Consider the following 14,127-nt stretch of genomic DNA (forward strand, 5'->3'; position numbering starts at 1 on the left):
GGGCTGGGTGTTGGCAGTCCCTGCTTCTCTCTTGGGAGATACCTGGAAGTGGTTAAGCTTTTCTCCAAACTTGTTAGGGAAGTACAGATTCCAGTTTTGAATCTGGTTACATACCCATGCCTGCTGCCTTCTGGGAAGATGCACAGTTGAAAGATCTATTGTAGGAAAAGATGACCAGTACATGACTTTTTTAAAAAAAATTAAATCTGGTAGTGCTGGATCATTTACGGTGTGATTGAAGCTTTGGTTTCTCTTCCTATATACTGTCTGCCTTTTGGCTGATTCACCTGGCATTAAAACATCTCTCCCAAAATAGTATTAGGGATGGGGACCCCATCATATTTTGGAAAGAGCAGCAGGTTCTCTTCCCTTCACCCATTATGCTCAGCACTTATCAGTTTGCTGCTGATGTTCCATGGCTGAAACAAGTGGATATTGGTAAAAAGTTGTCATTGCTGCCCAGCACTTTCTCTAAGAGAGATCGATTTGTAGGTAGATTCTCCTTTTATTGCTATACTTTCATCCATTTTGTCTGTACTGACATAGCCCAGGGTTAATTAGTTTCCCCCAACAGGAGAAAAAAAAATAGCTAATTACCAATAAATTGAAGCTGGAATCTTGTATTTTGGCATAGGGTATCTAATAAGTAGCAACAGGCTTACGTTCCTCCTACTTTGTTTTGCCTTTTTCTTTCCTTTTTTCCTTCCTTTTCTTTCTTCTAAAACTGTTTTTTCTTTTTTTTCTTTCTTTTTTTTTTAATACAGAGCAAAGACAGTATATTAGTTTCCTAAAGCTACTGTAAGAAATTACCATAAACTGGGTGGCTTAATACAGCAGAAATTTTTCTCACAGTTCAGGCAACCACAAGTCTGAAATCAAGGTGTTGGCGGGTTGGTTCCTTCTGGAGACTCTTCCATGCCCCTCCCCTAGCATCTGGTGGTTGCCAACAATCCTTGGGATTCCTTGGCTTGTAGCTGCTTCACTTCAATCTCTGCCTTCATGATCACATGGCCTTCTTCCCTGCGTATGTCTACCTATGTGTGTGTCTCTGTGTTCTTTCCTCTTCTTATAAGGTTACCAATCATTGGATTCAGTGCCCACCCTAGTCCAGTTTGACCTCAACTACCAAGACCCTAAAGGTCACATTCTAAGGTTCTGAGGATGGGGGGGGGGGGGGGGCTGAGGGCATGAATTTTTTTTGAGAATGCTATTCAACCCACCCAGAAAATTCTAATAGATTCTAACCTATCCCCAGAAATTTAACTAAAGTTCATTTAACTTAAAAATCTCTAAAGCTAAAATATAAAAATTAATATATTAAAATAAAACATTTTATTTCACTTACCAGCTTTTTTTATTAAGAACAATAAATAATCAAAATTCTATGCAATAAACATAAATAACAAGTTGCAACAACATATGAAGACCTATTATGGAATTGAAAGAGGAGCAGAAGTGGGACAAGGGTGGAGAGGAAGAGTCCAGGAAGACAAAAGACAGAGGGTAGGACTAACTCCTGGCTATGCATGCAGTCCCATCCACAGACACAAACTTGCTACTACAGTCCCACGGAGTGTACCGGCAGAGAAAGAAACATGCAGTGGGAAAGAGAATGACAATGTTCGTCTTCATAATGTAACATTCCTCTTTGGGGGGCTTGATTGGCTACTGTTCCTATAGACTTCTAAAGCTTTATTGAGTTTTCACAACTTCTGGCATAAACATTAATATGCCTTGGCACTTGCTCAATGAGATAAGTGAAATTGATCCAAAAAATAAGAAGACACATTCCAGGTATGGAGTATTTGGGTCTATAATTATAAAATTATAATTATAATCTGCAATAGGATATAAAAACAGTACTGAAATAATCTGTGGTAAATTGATGTGAGTTAGTGTGACCTAAGTTTTCATTATAATTCTTGATGATGGTATTGATGAATCCTTGTTTGACTTGACTGCTTCTGGATGTTATTCCTAATAAGTGTGAGTGTTGAAAACTTTTTAGACAGTTTTCAGAATTAAGCAAAAGCTACCTGTTTTTTGATACAGTTTTTAATGATTATATCCAAGGCTGGTAACTCTTGGAGGAATTTTTTTTTCTTTTTTGTTGAAAATCAATGTTCGGTTTTTCCTCATTCTATTGAAAAGCCATATTAGATATCTATGGTATACTTTTCAGCACTTTGGTCATGGCTGTGTCCAAACAACAGGCCTCTTTCCCTCTGAGGTAATTTGGACAAAGGTAAGAGTTTAATATGATAAAGAGCTCAAATGCTAGCATAAGGCTTTTAGTGGGGAAAGAAGCACTAAGGCTGTGAATGAAGAAATGGTTAATGTCAAGACTAACTTATTTGGATATATACCAAGTTAGGCTTTAGATTTACTGACAGATCCAGATGTGGCGATGATATAATGGGTTTATTCCTTTGTTTCTTAACATTTACAAAACCTTTTGCTAGTGTCAGTCTGCTTTATTTATTCTATCAGTGATTCTGCTTATTGCATCAGAAATCTCAGTCTAACATTTTAAAATCTAAAATATTTGCGAGGTAGGTATTACATGATTACCTTGACTTGACAAAATTCTTTTTCATTAAACCCTTTCAGGAACTAATTGCTCTTTTCTGAGTTTAGTAATTTAGCTAACCTTTTAATGAGAACATGAGATCTCATTTTTTACCATTTTGTTTAAAGGTTTGTAGACATGTGGTACTCATATACTGTATTTTCTAAAGACGTTATATTTCTGCTTCCACATTAAATCCCATTTTATTTCCTAAGTATCATTTATTTTAACTGCAATAAAAGGCATTTTCAGCAAGTAACAAAATGCAAAGTTGTAACTACTACTAATAGTTTTAGTGAGCAAGGAAGTATGCCAAAGAATGGTTATTAATAGAAAAAACATTTATGGCATTTTCTCAGAAAGATAAAGAAGTAAGCTTGAATTTAGAGAGCTCAGTATATAGTATGACTGATAAGAGTGGGAGGTGGGACAGGAATAAAATGATTGAGAGTATTAAATATTAACCAAGACGTTAGACTGCCAAGGTAAGCCAACAAATCAGAGAATGTACCCCTAAAAATATAAATAATTTAATCCAGCTAACTATTAAGAAACTATAAAATTCACAAAACCAATGCTTTTCGGCAATCTGGTTCCCATTGATTTTAGATTCTTTAATATAGCATGCCTTTTGTATAGGAAGAAAATTAGAGTCATTTGCCTAGTTTTCACATCATTGTTTTCCCCAGTTCATTTTTTAGCAATAATCATCTTACTTCAAATTTTCATACTTAAGCTGTCATCCGTATAACCTGAAATGGTAAATATTGTGTTTTCTCATTATTTCCACAATGGAAGGAAGAATGTTTCCTTTAAGAAATGGTGACAATCTTCACTAGCTATTAGGGAGATGCAAATCCAGACCGCAATGCGATATCATCTTACACCAATAAGAATGGCTGCCATTAAACTAACAGGAAACTACAAATGCTGGAGAGAATGTGTAGAAATTGGAACTCTTATTCATTGCTGGTGGGACTGTATAATGGTACAGCCACTGTAGAAGACAGTTTAGCAGTTCCTCAGAAAACCAGATATTGAATTACCCTATTACCGGCAATTCCACTTCTCTATATACACCCAGAAAATTGGAAAGAAGTGACATGAACAGACAGTTGTACACTGATGTTCATGGCAGTCTTGTTCACAATTGCCAAGGGATGGAAACAATCCAAGTGTCCTTCAACAGTCGGACTGATAAACAAAATGTGGTATATACATATGATGGAATACTATGCAACAGTTCTCAAATGTGAACTTTCTCTCTCTAAACCTAACTCTGCAAATAAATTCATCACCCTCCCCCTGACATGGGACAGGACCCCCAAGATGAATGAGTGGCGATGTGGGCCATGGATTTTGGGAATGAGGCTGACCCTGGCATTGAGGGATTGAGAATGCCTTTTTGACTAAAAGGGGAAAAGAAAGGCAACAAAATAAAGTTTTAGTGGCTAAGAGATTTCAAATAGTGTCAAGAGGCTGTCCTGGAGGTTCCTCCTATGCAGGCTTCACCTAGATATGCCAAAGGACCACAATATGATAAGCCAAAGTCAACAGTAGTCCCCAAAACCTTAAAGAATACCCGATTCCTATCTGGGAATCTATAAAATTTTCATTTACTAAGTTTATTCTTCAGAGACTTAAATCCTTTAGAGTGCTCCTATGCCAGCTAAGTCCCAAACCCAGAGGCAATATCTTTTTCAAGAACACCAGCTGGATGTGTCTCCTTTACTCATTAAGTTGTCATCCCTTTTCAACATGAACAGGTCAGGGTGGTCACTGCTTAGACATCCCTGAAGATCAGGAAAGTGATTAAACTAGAAGAAGGGGTAGCATCAGACAAGATGGAATTTAACAAAGAATTATGAATACTGAATCTTTATATAATTTACTTTTCCTTAGTTGCTAGGGTACTAGAATAGCTAGAAGGAAAGAATTGAAAATGGTGGAACTGTAACACATAGCATCCTTTGACATTTGTTCTATAGCTACTTGTTAAACTGTAATTTGAAAGCTATACCTTTTTGTATATATGTTATATTTCACAATAAGGAAATAACTGAAACTATGGTACTATAACTCATAACAACTTTGGAAATTTCCTATATATTTACTTGTTAAATCATACTTTAAAAGATATTACCTTTTTATATATATGTTATATTTCATAATAAGGAAATAAATGAAACTGTGGAACTGTAACCTATAATATTTTTTGAAATTTGCTCTCTACCTACTTGTTAAATTGTACTTGGAAAGTTATTATTTTTATGTATATATGTTATATTCAACAATAAAAAATATGATTAAAAAAGAAATCATGACAGAGGGACAGAATTTCTTAAAGTATTTGGGGGAGCCATTGGTAAACTAAATAAGTAATCTGGAATATACAAATTTAAGTATGTTTTTAGCTCCTACAGTTCTTTTTGGAATTAAATGTGATAAAATTAAATTATCTGGCAAATAACAATAAAAGCCTTGTTCAACAGACAATAAATTCAACGCTAAAGCTCTAAAAATAATGAGGTAGATTTAATATGAACTGATATGTAAAGTTATTCAAGATAAGTGGAAAAAAATAATTGTGCAAAACTATGGACACAGTATGTCCCCATTTGTGTTTTTAGAAAGCAATGGACACACATACGCACATACACACACACTTACATGCATACACAACTTTCAAAAAGATACATGCACAATTTAGAGTTTGATTCTGGAAAGATGTGAGAGATTTGCTTTTCATTATATACCCTTCTGTACTATTTGAGGTGTTTTTGTTTTTTACCATGTGCATATATCTGATTATGTATTATTTTTTTAATTTAAAAATCTAGTAAAAAGTAACTTCAAAGAGACCAGAAATCACTAAGCAAAGAAAAGTGCAAGGTAAGGTAATTTTACCTTTTTGAAAAACAGAAGGTCACTGAATTTGAAATGTAAGGTGAGATAATACCATTTATTGTCTGATTAATGAAAGCCTGTGTTAGGTCTTCATGAGGATTTTTCCTGACAGGAAATTCTAAATATCTGTCATAAATATTTGTCAATTAGGTATACTGAATAACAACATAATGAGCAATGTGTTCAATATCATTTCCTCACACAGCCATTTCCTTCATTGATCCCCCTAAAAAAATCAGAAGTACAACACTAGAAGTAGAACTTGGCAAGGAATTTTGATAGGAAGCATTACAGCTTATTCTTACCAGGAGTTACTGTATTCCAGGCATTATTCTAAGCACGTTGCTTGCATTATCTCTGAATCTTCTCAACTTCTCTATGTTATCTCCATTTTACAAGTGAGAGACAGAGAGCCTAAGTCAGTTGCTTTGCATCACACTGCTAGAAGTAGCGGAGCCAGGGTTTGATTCCATTTGAATCAAGGCCCATGTTCTTAATGACAAGGCAGTGCTGCCTTCCAGGTCCAGTATAATGACTTCAGGTGACCTAACTTGATATGGGGATAACATTTAGACATCTTAAAAAAAAACAACAGATTACATGGTTCTTAATGCCACTTGACAAATACAGTCTATCTTAAATGTGTTTTTGGCAAGAGCTAAATGGTAGTCAGTACGACAATGGACAATCTAGCAACCACCTGGGAGACAGAATGGGCTCAATGAAATAAGGTCTATTTTCTCTTTTTCCTTCTTAATTAAAAAAAATGATTTGTGAATAGGTAATACATGCACGTTGTATATAAAATGAAAACTAAGGCTTCCTTTAACCTGTCTCCAAGCCACCTAGTTCTCCTCCCAGAATAGAAGCATTGTTAGTAGTTTCTTGTATATACTTACAGAAATATTTCATATGTTTGTGGGTAAATACATATACCTTATACTACTTTTTTAAATGGAAGCATAACATATAATGCTCTGCATCTTGCTTTCCTTCCTTAAAAATATATCTTAAATATTCTTCCATAATCAGTTACACCAGAACTAGTTATCTTTAGTGGTTCAATAATATGCCATTTTATAGACATATTTTATTTAATAACTTCCTTATTTTTTGGTTATTTTTAATGTTTTTTAAATTATAAATAGAAAAGTACATCATCTCCTACCGGCATGGGTAAACAGATGGAATAAATAACAAGAAGTGAGGTTGTTGGGTCAAAGGGAATATGCTTTAAAAATGCTGATGGTTTCTTCTAAATAACTCTAGACATTGTGCTATTCGTCATTCCCACCAGGAATATATCAAAGTGGTAGTTTCTACTCACTCTCACCAAAATACTCTGCTTTTAATAATGAGACATGTAATTAGAAGAATGGACATTTTATAGGAAGAAAAAAATTAAAGAGCCTGTTTAATGTCTTTCTTCAATGAAAAATCATGTTCTTTCTACATGGAGGAAGCCTTAAATATTTCATATATACCTACTATTCATTATTACTGGTGCTGGGCATGTAAAGACAAATGTGACAAGATTGCTGCTGTAAAAACAAATGTGACATGAGAAGACTGCAGTGAGAAGAGGTGACCCACCATTGTGAAACAATGTAATTTGCAAAATACAGGAAATAGGAACAGTGCTCTGAGATCTCAGAAGAGCAAACAAGGAGTGAGTTCAGAGACAGTTTCACAGAACAGCCAACGTTTGAGCTTGTCTGGCATGTGAAGTGGGCAGGGAGTGAGGAAGGGAAGAAGGCCTTCTAGGCAGACAAGCGAGATCAGCAAAGGTGCAGACGAGTGAAACTGCAAGGTATGTCCAGGGGAATGGCAAGATATGAAGCTGGAAAGTTATATGGGCTTACAAGGGTAAAATTTTTTTCCTTTAGGCTCTAGAAATCCACCAGATATCTTTTAGCGGGGGAGTGACATACTCAGATCTTTTCTTAGAGATAAGTTGTGATCATAGGTCAAAAAGTGTATTGGCAGTGAGGAGAATTATTTAAGGGGAGAAACACTTAAGGGGAATCATGTAAGGAGGTTATAGTCTTAATTTAGGGAGAGGCTGAGATGGCCTGGAAAGGAAGTGATTGATAAAACAGACATTTCTGGCTGGGTAAAGGAAGGGGAAATATATGAGATTAGTTAAAGAGAACTGTATGAATTGTGATGCTATGATCTGAGAATGTTAATGCAGGCAGAAAGTGGTTGTTTTGATCGTGTAGTCTGAAACTTTGTGTGGCCTCCAGGTATTGAGATGTTACGTAAATCCTCCTAATGCAAATCTGACTCTAAGATTGGGAAAAAAGGTGAGATTTAATTTGTCAACAGCATTTCGTGATAGTTGAAATCAATAAAGTAAATTCAGTCATCCAAACAAAACAAACGAAAGTGAGGACACATTATAGAAATATTTTCATTTAAGGAATTGACAGGGCAGCAGGAACACTAAGACAATAAGAGAGAGAAAGAGAGGAAATGAGAGAAAGAGAGAGAGAGAGAGAGCAGTAAAAGATGTAAGAAAGCCCAGAAAGCAGAAGGGAGGTATTATGGTGAACCGTATGAAATTGCCAAATGTGGACTCATTTTCAAGAAGTAGTGATGAAGGGAAACCTTAAATTGTACTCTTAAAATGAGTGAGTTTTATGGTATGTAAATTATATCTCAACGAAGCTGTATAAAAAACAAAGCAAAGGGTAGCCTGAAGAGGTAGGTAGGCATGGTATAAGAAAACTGTTTAAATTTTAATTATGGTAACATTAACATAAAATCTCCCATTTTAATTATATTTGAGTATATACTTCAATGGTATTAATTGCAATCACAATAGTGTGCTACCATCAATACCATCCATTACCAAAACTTTTCCCCACCCCAAACGGAAACTCTATATATATTAGGCAATAACTCCCCATGTCCCCTCCTCCTGCACCTGATAACCTCTAATCTACTTCTGTCTCTATGAATTTGCTTATTCTAGGTATTTCATATTACGTGAATCATTCAATATTTGTCATTTTGTTTCTGGCTTATTTCACTAAGCATAATGTTTTTAAGGTTCACCCATGTTGTAGCATGTATCACTACTGCATTCCTTTTTATGACTGAATATTTCACTGTATGGATACACCACATTTTGTTGATCCTTTATCTGTTGATGGACACTTGAGTTGTTTCCACCTTTTGGCTATTGTGAATAATGTTGTTGTGAACATTGTGTATCTGTTTGAGTCCCTGCTTTCAATTCTTTGGGGTACATACCTAAGAGTGGAATTGTCGGGTCATATGGTAATTCTATGTTTAACTTTTTGAGGAACTGCCAAACTGCTTTCAACAGCAGTTGCACCATTTTAAGGAAACTTTCTTTTTTAAGGATGGGAAGGATTTATGTGCCTGATATAGGATAAAATGGAAGAAACTGAAGTGGAGCAAGAGAGGAAGAATACAACAGAGAGGAATAATAAGGCTAGCAAATCACAGATAACATAAACCAGACTAAGTTCAGGAGTAAATTTGGAAGATGTGAGGCTTGGACAGGACTAAGCACCTGCCTGCTTCCAAGGCAGGAGCTAAGGATGATTCAGGATATGGAGATGAGCATTTATGTCGATATGAGAATAGGGAAGAAAAATGAGTGTTCATATTTGATGGCCTATTATTTTCTGTGTCATGTAGAAGGCAAAGTAATGTATTCCAGTGATGAATTTGGGAACTTCAGGAAAATGGCATCGGTTCAGACAACAAATGTAGAGAATAGAAAAGAGAGCTAAATACATGAGTAAAAGGATTTTGGAGGCATTGAGGCTCAGCTAAGTTTAAATCAAAATGTATGAAACACTCAATCATCAAGGTCTTACATTTTTCTCTAGTAGCTCTAGCCCTCCATGAAATAGAAGCAGAGAAAATTGATGGCTAAATGTCTGTAAACCTGTATTTTGAACACAAAAGTGGAGATTTAATCTGGTGTGGAAAATTCAAACACTGTTTTGGATATGCTTAACACAAACTAAATGGTAAATAGTCCTTTTGGGAAAATACCAAAAAATTAGAAAAAAAATCAATTTAGTTCAGGATTAGATTTAAGTCATTGAATTTCGATTTTTAAAGTTTACTGAGCCTAGCAGAGAACTTAGAGGTGGTGCTAAGCTGGGTTGTGCTTTCTTATCAAATGGAACTCTCAGAAATAACCACTGGCCACTTACCGGTACTGAATGTGCCCTTAGGAGATTCAAAAAGAAGTCTGGGACAGTATTTTCCCAAGCAGCACATCTGAACACATGGATGATTGCTGGATATGCAGATTCCTGGGCTGCTTCTCATAAACACTGTAAATTAGACCCTCTGGGGGTGCAACCCAGATACACTGTATTTTTACAGGTATTAAGGTGATTCTGATGTTGGAATGGTGATGTTTGTCTAACCTAGAAAGAATTAAAACTGAAAATGTGGAAGAGGGGGGGATATCAAACCATTAAAAATAAGAAAGAGGGAATCTTCAGTGGTTTTGCAAAGAGCCCAAGTTCCTACAAGATTTTCTGAGTTCCATTATTTGGACTGATTTGCTCTTGAACTTCCTATGTAATTCACCACTCTTCTTCTAATACATTAAATGATGGTGATTATAAAAAAGGTGTATTTATTTAATGAGCGAGAAAACTAAAAGGGCTACAAACCGCTGAAAAAGAAAAAATAACCAGATTTCACAGGAAACAGAATCAAGTAATAAACGTATGTCAAAGTCATTGCTCTTTTTCTGTCCAAAGGAGGGTAAGGGTCTTTGTTCCTAAAAGCAGCCCTGCCCACTAAAACCCTTAATTACCGTGCCTTACAGGAGTGGATTCATGCAATGTTGAACTCTAACATCAGTTCAAAATGCCACAGTAAACTTACAATGTGACTACTAATGCTTATTTTACAAAGATGTTCTCCTAAGACCCTTTATTATTGGGCTTGATTATGTTGTGACTATGACTGTAGTCCTACTATAAAACGAAAGCACTCTCCCTGCAAATAATTACAAGCTGAAGTGTTATGTGGCTCTCCATCCACCCTCACTCCCACTCACGCTCTAAGAAAGTCTCTGACACTCTTTTTTGAGGCCCCCGAACTCTGTGGAAGTCCCAGCAAAGGTTCTCCAGGGCCATTTTTATCCCCTGCTCTGCCCGCAGGCGGCAAGCCTCAGCCTCCTCCCCTTCCCTCCCTCCACAGTCCTGAAAGTCCGGTCTGGTCCAGGACGGGGCGGGACGGGGCGGGGCGGGGCGGGGTAGGTCTGCTCCACCGAGCTGAGCTGGGGTGGGGGGAGATCATAGATTCGGTCCGGCTTGTTTCCCAGCCGCCCCGTTTCCGACCCTGCGTGCGTCCCAGGCAGAACGTAGCTTCTTTTCTATCTAAGTTCTGCTAACTAAGCGTTTGGAAGCAAAAAAAAAAAAAAAAGAAAAACTTTTGAAAAACTTTTGTCCAACTTGTGCTCCCCGACGCGGAGTTTCCCGATGGGCCGCCCCCGGGCCCCGCGGAGGACGCCCCCTCCCCCTCCCCCTCCCCCCTCCAGTGAGACGCGCGGAGCCGCCGCTCCCAGGTCAGGTCCGCCGGGCGGGCGCGCTCGCTACGCCGCCCCCGCGGAAACCGTCGCCCTCCCCGGCCCCTGCCTCGCGGCCTGTCCCGCGGCAGCATGGAGTACCTGACCACGTTCACGGGCAAGAGCGGGCGCCTCCTGCGGGGCACCGCCAACCGCCTCTGGGGGCTCGGGGGCGGCGGCGAAGCCCGGCAGGTGCGCTTCGAGGATTACCTGAGGGAGCCCGCCCAGGGGGACCCTGGGTGCGGGTCCCCGCCCCACCGGCCCCCGGCGCCGTCCTGCCCGGAGGGACCTGGTGAGCCCACTCTTCCCTCGCCTTCCGCGCGGCGGACCCAGTCCAGGGGGAGGCGGCGGCCGCGAACCGGGTGGGCGGGGGTCGCGCGGCCGGGCGTTGGCAGGTGTGCCTGAGGCGCGGGGCGGCCGCCGAGGAGGGCCTGGTTGGGCTCTGGGCACCGGAGACTGAAATGTCTGCCTTGTAGCTCTTCCTGCTCTCCTCTTCCTGCTTTCTTCACCTAGACTCGACTTTCTTTACTCCGCGAAGTATTTCAAGGGTATGATCCGCTTCTTTTTCCCCCTCCCACTGGGAAGTGAATATTGAACCAATTATGACGTCCATGGTTTTCTTAGTCTTGAAGAGTGAAAATGCAGTACCTGGCTTTGTTTTGATTTGGGTCAGTCTTTTTGTTTGATATTTGCCAACTGTTAGAATTCACCTCAACACTTAAAAATTGAAAGCTGAATGCTGTCGTACTCTGAATCCCAGCTGAGTTTTGTGCCATGTGCTTTGGAAGGTTGCACGTTGTTTTGAGGTGGCAGAACTTAGATACTTTTTCTCAATTATTGTTGGTACTGGTAATTGCGTTTTCTTTCACCAGAGTGGCTTTGTACCATCCTTTGAAAAAAATCATAGTGGCATGATATATCTTACAGAAATTTTAAGAGCGCTTGCTAGAGGTATTGTAATGCATATGGTAACTTTTGTTGTGTTTTTGGCTTCCTGTAAGTTAATAGGTTATTTATATATATGTATTTTAGTTGTTTTAGTATATGTTTTCGGGTTGTGACAGTAAATATGTGAGCATTGGAGAGTTTTGTAAATAGAGAAAAGTAGAAAGAATATAAAATTTATCCATAACCCCACATCCTGCTATTCACATTAAAGCAGTGAAACAGTGAGACCATCTGATGTGTAGGTCTGTAATTTAAGTTTTGAAGAAATTTTTACATGAAAATCAAACCTTAGGGTGGCACAAATAGCTGGATCAGAAGAGTATTCCTCTGTCTAGTTCCTTAATACACTAAATCTTTAAACATTTAATATTATTTCCTCACTGGATTTAAACTAACTATTGTCTTCAGAAATCCTGTTTATGGAATTAGAAGATGGTAAGGGGGGATACTTTATTTTTGCATTGAAGGACATTAATCAGATACAAAATCCTCTTAAAGGTGGAACGTGCAGTGAGGAAGGAAGGATTTTTTTTTTTTTTAATGAGTCTTCAGTTTGTCTAATTGAAAACAGTTGATATGTGACCAGCCTCTAGATAGATGGAGAATTCAGAAATATGTGATGTAACTAACTACAAAGCTGTATGATCAATATTTAATAAATATGCCCAAGCATACACATCTGATTATTCAGAAACATTCATTGATCACTCAGATATATCTGGCACAGAGTAGCAGCTCCAAAATATTTTACAGATTCTTCGTTTATTGAATTTGTCTTATGAATTTGTGGCATTATTCTTTAATATTCATGGTGCCCCAAAATCTCTGATTCAAATTAGAGAGGCCTTGTGATGTAGCAGTATGACCACGGTCAAATGGTCAGGTATATCCTAGCATCGTTGAAAGAATTTGGACAGGTTACTTAATCTCTTTTGTCCTCTTTTGTTGCTTCTAATTTCTAAAATAAGGTTGAACTAGATGATCTGAAAGATTCTCAATTCTAGAGCTCTTTTTTCTTTGGAGCCAGAATTGATGACAAAAGATAATTGATGATACTAGGAAATACCATTAGGGGGCAAAATCATTGTATAGTCTGTGAAATTATGATATAAAGTTTTGAAAGCAGTTAAAAAAATTAGCAACCAGCAATAATTTGATCACCCCCGCCACTGTTAAAGTAAGTGTAGCTTCCCAAATTGTCTCCTTTGAAAGGCAACATGTATATAGTTAAGTAAAAAAATAAATGGCCCTTTATTTCTAGCTAGCCTGTCCTTAAAAGGGGAACTCTATTCTTTGCAGCTGCCTACCACATGAATATGGGCTAGTCCTTTGTATTTGTGTCCTTCAGAATAAGTATCTGTCTAATTGAAAGATTTCTTCTGCTCCTACTTATGACTACCCTTATTTCAGTATTTTATAACAGCTACTTATGTTTCGTGTTATCTGCCTCCTTTCCTTCAATTCTTTAATAAGTCCTGTGTATTATTTCTTGCATAGATACTTCCACCCTTGTAGATTGGCTGCACTCCAAAAGTCAATTTGTTGTTAGTAATCTTGCCTCTCATCATTTCATGTATGGTAATGATGTTGCTGATGTAGTTTTACCATGGACAGATGAAAGATCGACTAGATAAAACTTTGCTCAAATCTTTCTGGTTTTACTTTTTCTGTAAACAAACCACTTACCTGACTGTTAGCACCACTGCTCTGTGCTTTTATTCCTCTCCAAGTTGGCTGTTTTGCTCTTATAAGCTTTTAGTGTTTCTGGCTCTGTCACCTTTAGGAAAACCATAATTGGGATTTAGACATAATAAGGAACCTTACAACACTATTGCTGTAGTTAATAACAATTACAAAGGAAGCATCTTATATACAATACTTAGTGTTTAGTGTTGCTTAAAGGGTAAATTATGACTTGAGTTTCCAAAAAAAAAGTTTTGCCCTTTAAGTTTAGCTCTTATTTGGGGGAGTGGTATTAAAATCTGTATAGTGTTGTCCTGTAAGGTATTCACTTTACTAGACCTTATGGAAATAAATGTAGATAAATAAGACTTACCTAGTTCAGTTAAGAGTCTGAATTTGTAATATAAACATGAAACAGTTTTTATAAAACATGAACTGTCCCAACTGT

At 37.8% G+C, this 14,127-nt stretch overlaps 1 protein-coding gene across 6 annotated transcripts in view; it reads left to right on the top strand.

Moving 5' to 3' along the window:
- The window catches only part of OXR1 (oxidation resistance 1), a 494,800-nt gene that overhangs the window by 362,979 nt on the left and 117,694 nt on the right, over window positions 1-14,127 (top strand). For 2 of the 6 annotated variants that reach the window (XM_037803210.1, XM_037803212.1), the window contains exon 1: window positions 11,010-11,340. The exons of the other annotated variants lie outside the window; for them this stretch is intronic. In XM_037803210.1, the coding sequence (XP_037659138.1) occupies window positions 11,142-11,340 (199 nt within the window). In that variant the 5' untranslated portion in view covers window positions 11,010-11,141. Of the gene's footprint in view, window positions 1-11,009; window positions 11,341-14,127 lie in introns of those variants that run through there. 6 annotated transcript variants of the gene reach the window in all.

Source organism: Choloepus didactylus, chromosome 14 (genome assembly GCF_015220235.1).
Source record: "Choloepus didactylus isolate mChoDid1 chromosome 14, mChoDid1.pri, whole genome shotgun sequence".
Classification (NCBI taxonomy): Eukaryota; Metazoa; Chordata; class Mammalia; order Pilosa; family Megalonychidae; genus Choloepus; species Choloepus didactylus.